Source organism: Mauremys reevesii, linkage group 5, assembly GCF_016161935.1.
Source record: "Mauremys reevesii isolate NIE-2019 linkage group 5, ASM1616193v1, whole genome shotgun sequence".
In the NCBI taxonomy this organism is placed as follows: Eukaryota; Metazoa; Chordata; order Testudines; family Geoemydidae; genus Mauremys; species Mauremys reevesii.
Genome location: NC_052627.1, coordinates 89,979,944 through 89,992,147, shown reverse-complemented (window position 1 = coordinate 89,992,147; position 12,204 = coordinate 89,979,944). Strand labels below are relative to the sequence as shown.

Sequence of the window (12,204 nt, the reverse complement as noted above, 5' to 3'; positions counted from 1 at the left end):
AAGGCCACTTTGTTGTCTTGCTGCGCCTTAAAGGCGCCTTGAACTGAAACAAGCGAGAGTGTCTCCGCGGGGGAAAAGAGGCGAGGAGACAGGCTGGGGAGGGAATGGCGGTACCGGGTGGGTCCTGAGGAAACTCCTCGCCTGCACGTCTTTGACCTGCCCCTTCCCCAGTGGAAAACATCCTCCTCCTCCTCCTCCCGCCGCGGAGTTAGTGATTAGCTGGAGCCCTCCCGAGTTAAAGCTTCTCCGCGGGAGGGGCGAGGGCTGGGCAGAGGCAGGCGGGTTTACCGCGTTGCTACAACTAAAAAGTGCCCCCTTCGCGCAGTCGTGGCGTCCCTGGCATCCGAGCACAGCAAACGTCAGTTTGTTTAACAATCGCGGAGTATAAATGCTCAGATTAGCGAGGCGGCTGCAGGAGGAAGCAGCGCTGAGCCTCGGCCGGAGGCGGTGGCACCTGCAGCCGCGGGGATCCCCTCGCTGCCCTCTCCCTGGTTAGTGCCCTGGGGCTGCTGATGTAGAGTTCCCAGGGGGAGGATCCATCTATGCTGTTAGTCCCGTAGGAAAAGAAACAACAGCTTCCCCTTCCCCTCGCTAGCCCAGCCCCAGCCACGGTCAGCCTCGGCTCTCCGTCGCTGGCTGACCATGGCCGACAGCTTGCGGAGATTAATCAACAACGAGAGCTGCAGGATTTTGCAGGAGAAGCTGGAGAGCTGGTATAAAGATTACCACGTGAGTATGTGTGCGATTCCTCACAAACGTCTTCTCGGCGTTCGCCGGCGCGAGCCTGTCAGCGATTCGATTCACCCGGGTTTGTTTTGGGAGTCGAAAGATGCTGCTCAAGCCTTATATCATCTACTCGCCTAATGTTCCACCAACGGTGTTTTGCCACGAAAAAAAAAATCTTCCACCCACCCCAGATACTGGGGTGAAAACGTGCTGCTTCTTGTCTCTACTTTTGTGTTTTCAAAGGGATTTTGTAGAGTGAGCCAGCTCAGGAACTGACATTTCTACTTTGTCCAATTAATGGGGGAAGAATACATAGTATAATGGTGGCTGTTTCGGAGTGTAAATTTAGGCTACGGGAGAAAGACGGAATCTGTGTGAAGGGGGCTCCGCTAAGTGTTGGATAGCTCGAGTGATTTCCCGGGAAAGCAGTAACCAAGGACGCTGGTTTCCAGACACTGTTGTGGTTGCTATAGTTACTGACACCCATTGACACTATAAATGCAACATATCAGGCCAGAAAGAATTTGCAGCAGAGACTGCTGATTTCCCTCTCATCTCCTCTTGGTGTTTTGATACACACATCTGATCAGATTAAAGTAAAAATCAGTTGCCAAAATGCAAGTTCACATCTCTTTGCAAACTCACCAGGGCCACCTACTCTCTTTCACAGTGAATAATACTCCATCAAAAATATATATTTTCCCAGAAAGGATAACAGTGGCCTCCATTTGATTTTATAACTTCTTATATGTGTAAATATTTTTGAAAACACTTTGTGTTAGATATCCAAGCACAATAGCTGTACTGGAAACTGCTGAGTATCATAAACATCAAGGAAATAAGAAGACCTTTAAATACAGAGAAAAGTTAGACAAGAAATATTTTATTGCTTGCAACCAGACTGTGCACCAAGATAATATAGCTTGTACTGCTAAGGTTCTCAAAGGGCTCTGGTGAGACTCTCCCCATCTCCAGTTGCTGCCATGGAAATGGAATATGTGGTGGGTTTTTTTTTTTTTAGTTGTCTTTAAAATTTCTAGATATTTTTCACTGTTCCTGATAATAGTGTCACGCATTTGAGGCATATCAGTTTGAGAACTATGAATGCCTATTTTAAAAAAAAAATCAGACCCATTAATAATGGTTAGAAATTCAAAACTAGAACAAATTACTTATTTTCTGAAAGCAAATTCAGTTTACAGCTATTTCACGTTTGAAACATTTTTGTTAAACTGCTTTTGTTGTATAACTGAAAAGTTACTGCAATTATAACTTAGTACCAAAATGAAGTTATACCTTGCAGATAACATAACTGTTGAATATGGTACTGAATGTTCTTTGTAGCTGTTCTATTAAATGTTACCTGTGGTACTGTGACAAGTTTTGCATGTAGGTGTGGGGAAATAAGATACACCAAAAGAAACATTTGTTGACCTGCATGGCTTTTTCTTTTTTCTTCCTAAAACTTTTTTATTTTATTTTTATCTTGAATGGAGCCATAATATTTGTGGTTTTATTTTATTTCAATATTGTGCATTCTATTTTTATTATAGTACTGTCTGTCTGAGAATGGAGTGGCTTAGAGGGTTGCTTTATTTTATTTTATTAGTACAGAACTGTGTTTGAAAGCTGACTCTGTACAATAACCACAGCTGACTGAAGTAGCTGACAGGGGGACAAGGGATTTGACTTGGTCTCTGGTCACTTAAAGTGTGTGCAATTTCTTTTATCAAATAGAAACAATTAACCTAAAATATGTTACACATCAGCAGAAGAGCAAAGAAACCACTAATCAAGCTCAAATATTTAAATACAGATGTTTTTGCCCTTAATGTACTACAACATCTGATCTTGCAACATTACAAGATATTCTAATTGTAAAGTTACATATATTACCCAAACTAAGAGGAATATGTGTGGTTCTTGCCTGAGTAAGGGTGGTGTGACATAGGAGAGCAATTGTGAAAATCTACTAACTGGCTTAAATCTCCCAAACTATTGACTGGCTGGCTGGCTTGTCATTGGCAGAGATGGAGCAATTAAAACTGTGATATAAACTACAGAAACCTTAGCAGATGGTAACTACTGTTTGTAGCACATTTGAGATAAAAACACATTTTCAAGGAAATAGTCAAATATAGGGTGAAATACATTCTTCTTGCTGCTAGTGTTCTATATTCTAATCTCTGGTCTGTTCGTCTGAAAACCATTTATTTATAATTTGTTTTGCAGAGGAAATATTTATACATACCATAATTTAGTGCTTATGTACCAAAGTGATATATATGAGCTTAAAACAGATAAATGCATGGTGTGGTACAGACATTAAAAAGGCAAATTAGACAAATATAGAAGATGAAAGTAAGACAAAGGAGGTGGACAAAGAAAGTAGGGCTGAGAGTTAAAACAAATACAAATAACATGAATTATTATAGCCTTTCTGTAAGGTCTAATATTTTAAAATATAGACTTGAGAAAAGAAGGAAGAAGCAGATAGCTCATGAGTTAACAGTGAGAAAGCAAGGTCAAAGAGAGAAATTTGGAGGAGGAGAGTGAGGATACTTGGTGCACAGGAAGTAGGATGTCATTCCAGGTGCTGGAAATTGTTCATTATGACTGAGCCCTGATAATGTGCTTGATACAGAACACAAAAATGAAGATAACCCCTGCTCCAAAAATGTGCAAATCTTAGACAGATGCAGAAAAGTAATGTTGCTTTGGGAAACCCAAAGAAGAGGGTGGATTTCTCCCCCCCTTCCCCATTTAATTAATAACTTACTTTTTTGTGGGCCTCATCGGAGGAAGTGAGTTTTTAGGAGTTTGGGGAAATGCTACAGGGTAGTAGTTTGGTGAATCATGATTGAGAAGACATTCAATGCATAGGGGGCTGTGTGGGGAAAAAAGGCATGGAAATAGTGGCAGGAGACAAATGAGGCTGGTGTGGTTGGCAGAACAGAGGATGAGTGGGCATGTTTTAAGAGACAAGGCCGAGATGCATATTGCAATAGATTTGAAGGAAAGAATGAGAAATTCAAACTTACGGTGGTGGACAAGTTGAGGACACTGAGGAAGAGGAAGGCTGCTGAGGGAATCAAAATCAAAGAAGGAGGAGGGAGGATTTGGGTAGGGGACAATAACATCCACATAGAGGAAGAGGGGTGAATAGAGTCTAACAGTGCAGCGTGAAGAAGGCAGTGAAGTTGTCAGGGATTGAAGTGAAGAAGGCAGGGAGGGAGGGCTGGAAGGAGGAGGAATATGAAAATAGGATGTCAGTGCATTCGAACTTCTCTAAATAGAAGCCTAAACTGATTGGTGCCGCAAACCTGGGAGGCGGGAGAAGTGAAGCAGCCGTGGTGTTCTCGGGGTGGAGGCGGGGCAGGAGTGAGCTGCTTCATTTCTCCCACCTCCCAGGCTTGCAGCGCCAATCAGCTTAGGCGCCGCAAGCCTGGGAGGTGGGAGAAGTGAAGCAGCCACGGCGTGCTCGGGGTGCTCATGCTCGTGCGCGGAGCAGGGGTGAGCTGGGACGGGGGTGTGCCTCAGGGTGGGGGGTGGGGAGCTGCCATGGGGGGGGGCTCAGGGTGGAGGGGGGGAACTGCCATGAGGGGGGTGCCTCAGGGTGGAGGGGGGGAGCTGCCGTGGGGGGGGCGCCTCAGGGTGGGGGCATGGGGGGGGCGCAAGGTGGAAGTTTTGCCTAGGGCGCAAAACATCCTTGCACCGGCCCTGTCAAGACCTCTGTATTTTTTCACTTCTGCATTCAGATGCTTGAAGAGGAGAAGGAGGTCATGATTCCAGGTATCCATGTATGCTTGGCAATCTGGTCTGATCACTTCTGGCTTCATAGCATTCTTTGTCTTGGTTATTGGGTGCAAGAAATCTCAGTGCAGTTGCAACTCTGCACCAAAATGTACTCTTGCATCGCAAGAGTCAGTGCTCCTTGGGCAAGTAGCTCTGGCCTTCACACTGACACCTCTTGCATTGGGAACTCTAGTGCCAACAGTGTCCGTCCTTCCCAGAACTCTGATGATACTCCAGGCTCCCTGATTACCTGCATAGTTCCAGCTATTGGGGCAGAATCAAGCTAAGGATCAGAGTGATGAGATCTGGTCTTTGCATTTAGATTAGCCAGAGGACTCTCCTGATGCCAAATACATCTCCACTATGAGAATACCAAGACAGTGACTTTGCAGCAGAAGATCCTACTTTTTTCTCAACTTTTAATGAAGTTTTCCATGACCTCTGATTATTTCTGACCTGGTTTTAACTGAAAAATATACAAAGATCATGGTTATACGGTAACTGGACAGGAAACTGCATCCATCCAATAGTGTTGCTATACCCTTGCATCCTATTTTTGACAAGTTGGTGATTAAGCTGTGGCAGATCCCTTACAGAGCTGTCCCAGTCTTGAAGAAAGTTAAGTAAATAGTACACCCTTCCCTAAGACTGCCCCGGGCTATGTCTTCCCCACTCCCACCCCCATGCCTCCTGGAGCTTGGTGGTGGAGGCTGGACACACTTAGGGTATTGTACCCAGAATCCTCAGCTGCAGTGCTGGGATTCATTTAAAGAGAAGGTGTGACTGCAATCCTCCAAGTCATTCACTACCAGTCCTTCATGACTAAGAGTCAGGAGGAACAATGGTTGCTTTTTCTTCCTCAGTAGAAATGCCAGAAGCTTAAGAAGCTGATCATAAGGGCATCAGGTATCATCTGCAACTTTTGATGCAGATGATACAATGGTGAGGGTCACTTTCTTCAATAGTGGATGCCTGGAGATCCAGAGAGCTTAAGGACTCGTCTTACTTTATAGACAACTTGTTTGGGAGCAGATAGTGGCTTCTATACAGAAGACAAAGGAGACAAAGGCCACACTGCATTATCTTGGGCCTTTATCTTGTTCCTTGGGTCCCTCTTTCGAGGGAGGGAACAGAAAGTCTCCATTTCAAAGGCTGGCTTTCGTGTCAAGAGCTAGCTTTAAGGGAGCTCAGTATCCACCATGCACTTGGTGTTTGGCCTCAGAACCCCAAGAAGGTAATGGTCCTTTCAGCAAACACCAAAAACTGAAGGATTTGAAAGGTTTATTAAAATCCAGAACATTTCAGTTATCATAAAAATCCATATAATCAATTTTGGTAATTAATTCATCTTATTGGTGTCCAACTCTTAATTTTGGTTCACAGACCCCTACCCCAATCTCCTACCTCCATGCTAATTGCCATGGAGATGGGAAACCTGCATGACAACTTACGGATATGAACATGGAACATTGTGGGGAAAAACACTCTTCTCACTGATAACTTTTTTCTGAGAGAAAATTGAAAAAGAGTCATACCACTCCAAGGTGACATCTTATCAGATCTGAAAATATAGGTTGGATCAGTCCAGGTAATTAATTGGTTGGAGAAAGCCCTTGCACTATAAAAAGGGAGGATTCTTCTTTGAATGATTGTGCACACATACATTCTACGGCAGGCGTAGGTTGCAGCTTGCATGCATTGGGCACACATACACCTGCAAAGGAATGTGTATATGTGCAACACATCTCAAAGAACAACAGTTAATACATAGGTGAGTAGCCATTTGTTTTCTAGTACATTGTAGTCCTCTTTCTGAGGCAGTACTGTACCAGTACCCCAGTATAGTGTTGGGGCACTGTACTCGTGGAGGTACAGTTATTTCAGATTTGATATGTAAACAGAAATTCTGATCACTTGTCATTGTTGGTAAAGACACTTTAGAGCTCTTCCTGACAGATCTAGCATCAGCGGTAATGTCCTGGACAAATTCCAACTCCAGTAATTCCATGAGATAGCTGATAGTTTTCCGTAATTTTTTTTTCTGCTTTTTTGTATCACGAACATAATGCTAGTTTCTTCCTGTTCTTGAACACTGTTTGTTTCAATATGTATTAAAAACAGATAAAATCACATGTAAGCTATGTGTGACTATTGACGGTGCAACAAAGTTACCTTATAAGTGTGGTTTATTTCAGCTAGTCTGTAGAAATATATTTTGCACTTATATTGGACTTTTCATTCAATGATTTTATATCACCTTTTAAACATTAATGAAGTTTCATGCCACTTCCATGAGGTAGGTAAGTGTTATTGCATCTATTTTATTAATGGGGAAAGCTGAAGCATAGAGAGGGTGAATGATTTCTTTCACCTAGTAAGTCAATGATAGAATTGAAAATAGAACCTTGAATTCCTGACTCCCAGCCCTTTGGTGTAACTATTAACATCTTGTGTTATTTTTTTTCACCCTTTGAAAGTATCTGAACATTCCAATGGCGGTTTAGGAAGCTGTAATGAAGTCATAGACAAAATTATAGAAAAAGCTTTTATATCATGTTCAATGTACATCATAAACATCATCATTTAGAAAAGTCAAAACAAAATAAAACTAAACCCCCAAACATATGTTTTAATTCTTCTGATTTACAGATTAACTCATGTGATCAGAATCTGAACCGATGTTGTGAAATCATAGAAATGAACTCCATGATTCAGGGGCAACTCTTCACAATCCTCAATCAAACAGCTAGAGAAGGTGAGAATTTTCCATGTCTCTATGGTTTGTATCACCTCCATTTTCTTTATAAGTGCACTCTAAGGATTTATCTCTGCATTTTTCTCACATGTACCTGGTTTATGTATTCTCTTAGGTGGGCATTATGCAGGTGTAGAGACAATAAAATCTCGTCTCCTGCCCTGGCTGGGGACTTGTTTTTCCAGTACTACTTCGGGAAGGCCCTTTGAAACCAGTCTTTCTCTCATTCAGGTATGCTGAATGCTATTTTTAAGATGATAAAAATATATAAATCAAAGACTTCCTGCAATTAAAAATCAATGGGTTTTTTATTAACTAACAGTGTTTTCTGACCATTTGCCATCTGAACTATTTCCATCATTGTTAACTGTGACCGGTTTGTCATTCCAAAAAAAAAAAAAGCTTTAAAAGGGGAATGAAAGAAGTCATTGAAGTTAATTTGACTAAATTAGCTTAGCAAGCCTAAGATCTTTTGTCTTGTCCAAGAAACTAGTTTCTTATATAAATTTTTAAATCAAGGTAAAGAAATTTGCTAATTATAAGTTTGCTGTGATATCACCCTAAGACTTATGCAAGACCTGCACTGGAAGAAACTTAGTGTTGTGTGAAACTCTTCATGTGAACTGAGGGGTGCACATAAGGTCCCATGCCCTCTAACTGTTAGTTTTCGTTCTTCTGAAGCTTGGGCTCTAGTACATGTGTTATGAATTTTTTTTACAGGAAATAAATATAAATCATGATACCATCATGCACCTAACTTTGAGGACTAGGATAGCAGTAGTGTGAGTTCCTTTTTCTCTTCCACTGCATGATTCATAAGTTTTACAGAAGGTGCTGTTTACAATATTTCAGCTGGAGATGCAGACCTTCTGTGACACTCTTGTATGTTTTGGGAAAAATCAGTAGTGTTAGCTAGTGAGGAAATGAGAGGAAATGTCTTCATGCTCTCCCTGATTTCTCACTTTACATTTTTTTTTTCAAAAAAAAATCACTGTTTACAGTTTAAATAAACTATTTTCCCCGGGTAAAATGACATCTGACCATATGGACTAGGATTAATCTGACTAGGGTCTGTACTTGGTACAGGGAATAGAGCAGTTTTCTCTTAATTTGTTTTTACAAATGACAACATTTTAAAAAGGTGCAGTGAAAGAAATAATCTATATGATAATTTATGGGTTTTCAACTGCATGTGCAAATGAAATGAAAGCCTTCAAACACTGAATTGAATCCCAGTGCACAATTACTAGTTTGCATACCCTTATAAAATTGTAAATAATGTGGTATTAAAAGCAGAGTTGCTTGTGCTGTTCTACTAGTTGTTTAATTTGCTCTTATGATTTCCCCCCATTATTTTGCATGCCCAGTAATGTGTAAAAAGTTAATACAGGAAGAATTGTTGCCATATTTAGTTCTAAGAGTTTACTAGAAAGGAAAAAATATGGACAAAAGTAGTGTGTGTTTTTGTGTGCATATCCATATGTATATCTATCTATCTTACAATGAAATAGTAAAGCACCATTATATGTAACTTTTCCCACAGTGTAATTTTAATCTCTCTCTGGCTGTTTTGTGCGCTCTCTCTCTATTTGAACAAGTACAATGTTTTCTTTAAGATCAATTTAGAATTATTCTTTACTGCATCATTTCAGAAATGAACAGCCTGTCATGAGACATTCTAAGGCAGTGGTTTTCATTTGTGGACCCCAAAACATTTTGAATGGATGTGTGACCCCTTTGGAAATCTTAGACTTAGTCTGCGGACCCCAAGTTGAAAACTACCATTCTATGGTAACGACAACCTTCCACAGACTCCTTAGACATAGTCTGCGCACCCTCAGGGGTTTGCGGACCACGGGCTGAAAATCACTGTTCTAAAGAAATGTTGTATAACTTTCAGGCATAACATTCAAAAAGTGTGATATTTGTATTTCACTGTAGGAGTCAATTGAGAAAGAAAGGCAGCTGAGGGAATTTGCCAGCACTCGGAACCATGAACTACAACAATTGGAGAAAGAACTGAACTCAACTCGTTTACAACTCACCTTAGTGCAACAAGAGTAGGAGAATTATCTGTGTATTTTTCAACAACAAATTCATTTTTCTTCTCACACCTCACTTCTAATAGAGATTTGCAAAATGTTTCACTTCTGCTTTGAAATAAGAATTTAAAATGTATCTAGACTCTGGATTTTCTGAATTTGAATGATGTGGGACTGTATACCCAAGGCATTAAAAGTCTTCTAGTAAGTAAGTTAAACCTTGGTTGGTTGGTTTGTAAAATTAAAATTAAATTAAATTAATTTTAAAAAACCATATTGGCTGCCTGAAAGACAATACGCCTGGCAGAAATTAAACATTTTGCCCCGAAAACTTTTTATCATAATACCGGTAGCTTATTTAATACAGATTCTGTACTGCCAGTTGCACAGAGGGAAATTTTCATGCCACATATGGCATTTGACACATTTTGGATATATCCAGATATGTGGTTGTTTTTGTTTGTTTGTTTGTTTGAAGTGTTGTTGTAGTTGTGTTGGTCCCAGGATATGCGAGACACAAGGTAAGTATGGTAATATCTTTTGTTGGACCAACTTCTGTTGGCGGAAGTAAACTTTCGAACTACACAGAGTTCTCCAGGACTGGAGAAAGAAATCAGAGTGCCTGAGCTAAATATAAGTTGGGACAGATAATTAAGCAGATCCACAGGATCTCTGCTGTGTCCCAGCTTTTAAATAGTCTTTTGGAGGAACCACTCTTTTGTGACAGACCTCCAGGAAGCCCTTCTTTTTAGCTTCAGGGTAGGCCACCCAGTCTCACCATCTTCTAGACTGAACCTCTGGGCTCCAGCACTCCTGCTTCATATTGTGAGATCTGTCTAGTGAGTCCAATTGAGATAGACTCGTGGTAGAGACCTGTATACTCTTCAGGGACTAATGCACCTCAGCAAGTATTTGCAGTGACTTCAAAGCACAGTAGGATTTATTACACAGCATTGGAAGTCCTTAGGCTAGCATAGTGAAATAAAGGTTCAAGCATAGTTCATTCCGGTCAAGCCAGAGTAAACCACTAGCCAAACTGTAGTGGATTCCATCTTAGGCTCTGTCTCTTTCTGACTCCTTAAGAGAGCTTAGCTATCTGTCCCCACTTGTACTTAGTTCAGACATTCTGATTTCTTTCCCCAGACCTGAAGAACTTGGTATAGTTTGAAAGCTTGTACCTTCCACCAATTATAGCAGGGTTCAAAAAGAACTAGGTAAGTTCATGGAGGATAGGTCCATCAATGGCTATTAGCTAAGATGGTCAGGGATGCAGCCCCATGCTCTGAGTGTCCCTAGCCTCTGTTTACCAGAAGCTGGGAGTGGATCACAGGTGATGGATCACTTGCTGATTGTCTGTTCTGTTCATTTCCTCTGAAGCATCTGACATTGGCCACTGTCAGAAGAGAAGATATTGGGCTAGATGGACCACTGGCCTGATCCAGTATGACCGTTCTTATGTTCTAACAGAAGTTGGTCCAATAAAAGCTATCAAATTACCTACCTTGTCATATTTTGGATTATGAGAGAGACATTTCATAGATAAGATATGGTTGAAAAGTTCTTATCCTTCCAATTACTTACAAATATGCTTCTTAACAGCTAGGAACAGGTAGGTCTAGCTAGCAATCAGAGGTATGACTGCAGCATGTGTAGATGTACCAGAGCTAGTTTTGATCTAGCTAGCTTGAATAACAACAGCAGTGAAGCATAGTTTATACAAACCCATCTGGAACCCTGGATATCTACTATTGAGCAGCTAGCGTGTGCTTCTTCTCATGGTGCCACAACTTCATTGCTATCATTATTAGAGGTAGCCAGATCAAAGCTAACTCAGGTATGTCTACATGTGCTGTAATCACACCTCTGACTGCAGTGTAGTCATACCCAAAGAAAGGGAGAAAAACTTTGCATAATTGTGATCTTTATCTATTAGAAAGATTTCTGTCTTCCTTAAGTAGAGAATGAGGCCGCTCCTGTACATCCAGTGAGCTATAGCATCCAAGCACTTTTCTGGGGTAGATGCTGAGGTAGCGGGTTCTGCAGGGCAAGAGATGTATAGTTATATATCACCAGCACACTAATACTCTAGTGTTCAGAAATTATGACTGCAATCCTGCTCCCCTTGAAGTCAGTTCCCAAACTCCCATTGAAATCAGTGGGACCAGGATATGGTCCTGTCTCACCCAGGGCCTCCTTGTTTGTATCAAACAGCATATGGGTAACAAAATAGATGCTTGAGGGACACCATATTTTAGTTCCCTTAGTAATGACATGTAGCCATCTATTACCTCCAGTTGTCTCCTGCCTTTTAAGTGTGAATGGGGGACAGTCATAACAGTAACATATTTGGATAATTAAATTAAGCAAATAAATAAAGGTAGTACATGAAGATTAATATCTTAGTGTTAGCTAAAACTAAGCTATTATATTTGCTAAATATAGCAACATATTATTTAAAAAGAAAATAGCAATGAAATGTGTGTAGGAACAGCGATATATTTCCTGTAATGTTTTCATTGTTGTCATAGGCAACTAAAACTTTAAAAAAAGCTGCTAGGAGTGAAACTCTCTGCACATTTATGTTTTAACCGCTTAAAAGTTCTTGTTCCCTTTAACTTGAAAGTCTGTATTTCACTATGAGCTGTGCTCAAATAGCCATTTTCAAGAAGAAAACCCTCAATATTAAAAGCAGCTGAGTTTACCTCATAAAGTTCCTTTCTCATTGTCCCTACAGTATATCAGAAATGTTTCGTAGGCCTGCCAAGATCAAGTGGCAGGAGGAGATGAAACTACACAGATTTTCTTAGAATTATGTGGTTGTGAGACCCCTTTGTTATACCTCATGCCCCCTTTCACTTCTGGCAGTACAGTAACTCCTCATTTAAA

The 12,204-nt window shown here is 40.8% G+C and overlaps 1 protein-coding gene and 1 long non-coding RNA gene across 6 annotated transcripts in view; one reads left to right on the top strand and one right to left on the bottom strand.

The window, feature by feature from the left end:
- The first annotated feature begins 73 nt into the window (after positions 1 to 73).
- SPATA18 (spermatogenesis associated 18) overlaps positions 74 to 12,204 on the top strand; it is a 35,014-nt gene continuing 22,883 nt past the window's right edge. For all 5 annotated transcript variants that reach the window (XM_039540374.1, XM_039540376.1, XM_039540375.1 and 2 more), the window contains exons 1-4: positions 74 to 729; positions 7,171 to 7,276; positions 7,392 to 7,507; positions 9,218 to 9,336. In XM_039540374.1, coding sequence (XP_039396308.1) covers positions 643 to 729; positions 7,171 to 7,276; positions 7,392 to 7,507; positions 9,218 to 9,336 — 428 coding nt within the window. In that variant the 5' untranslated portion in view covers positions 74 to 642. The remainder of the gene's footprint in view (positions 730 to 7,170; positions 7,277 to 7,391; positions 7,508 to 9,217; positions 9,337 to 12,204) is intronic.
- Positions 11,329 to 12,204, bottom strand: part of LOC120406089 — a 33,200-nt gene continuing 32,324 nt past the window's right edge. The window contains exon 4 of the long non-coding RNA XR_005599084.1: positions 11,329 to 11,355. This is a non-coding gene — a long non-coding RNA (uncharacterized LOC120406089). The remainder of the gene's footprint in view (positions 11,356 to 12,204) is intronic.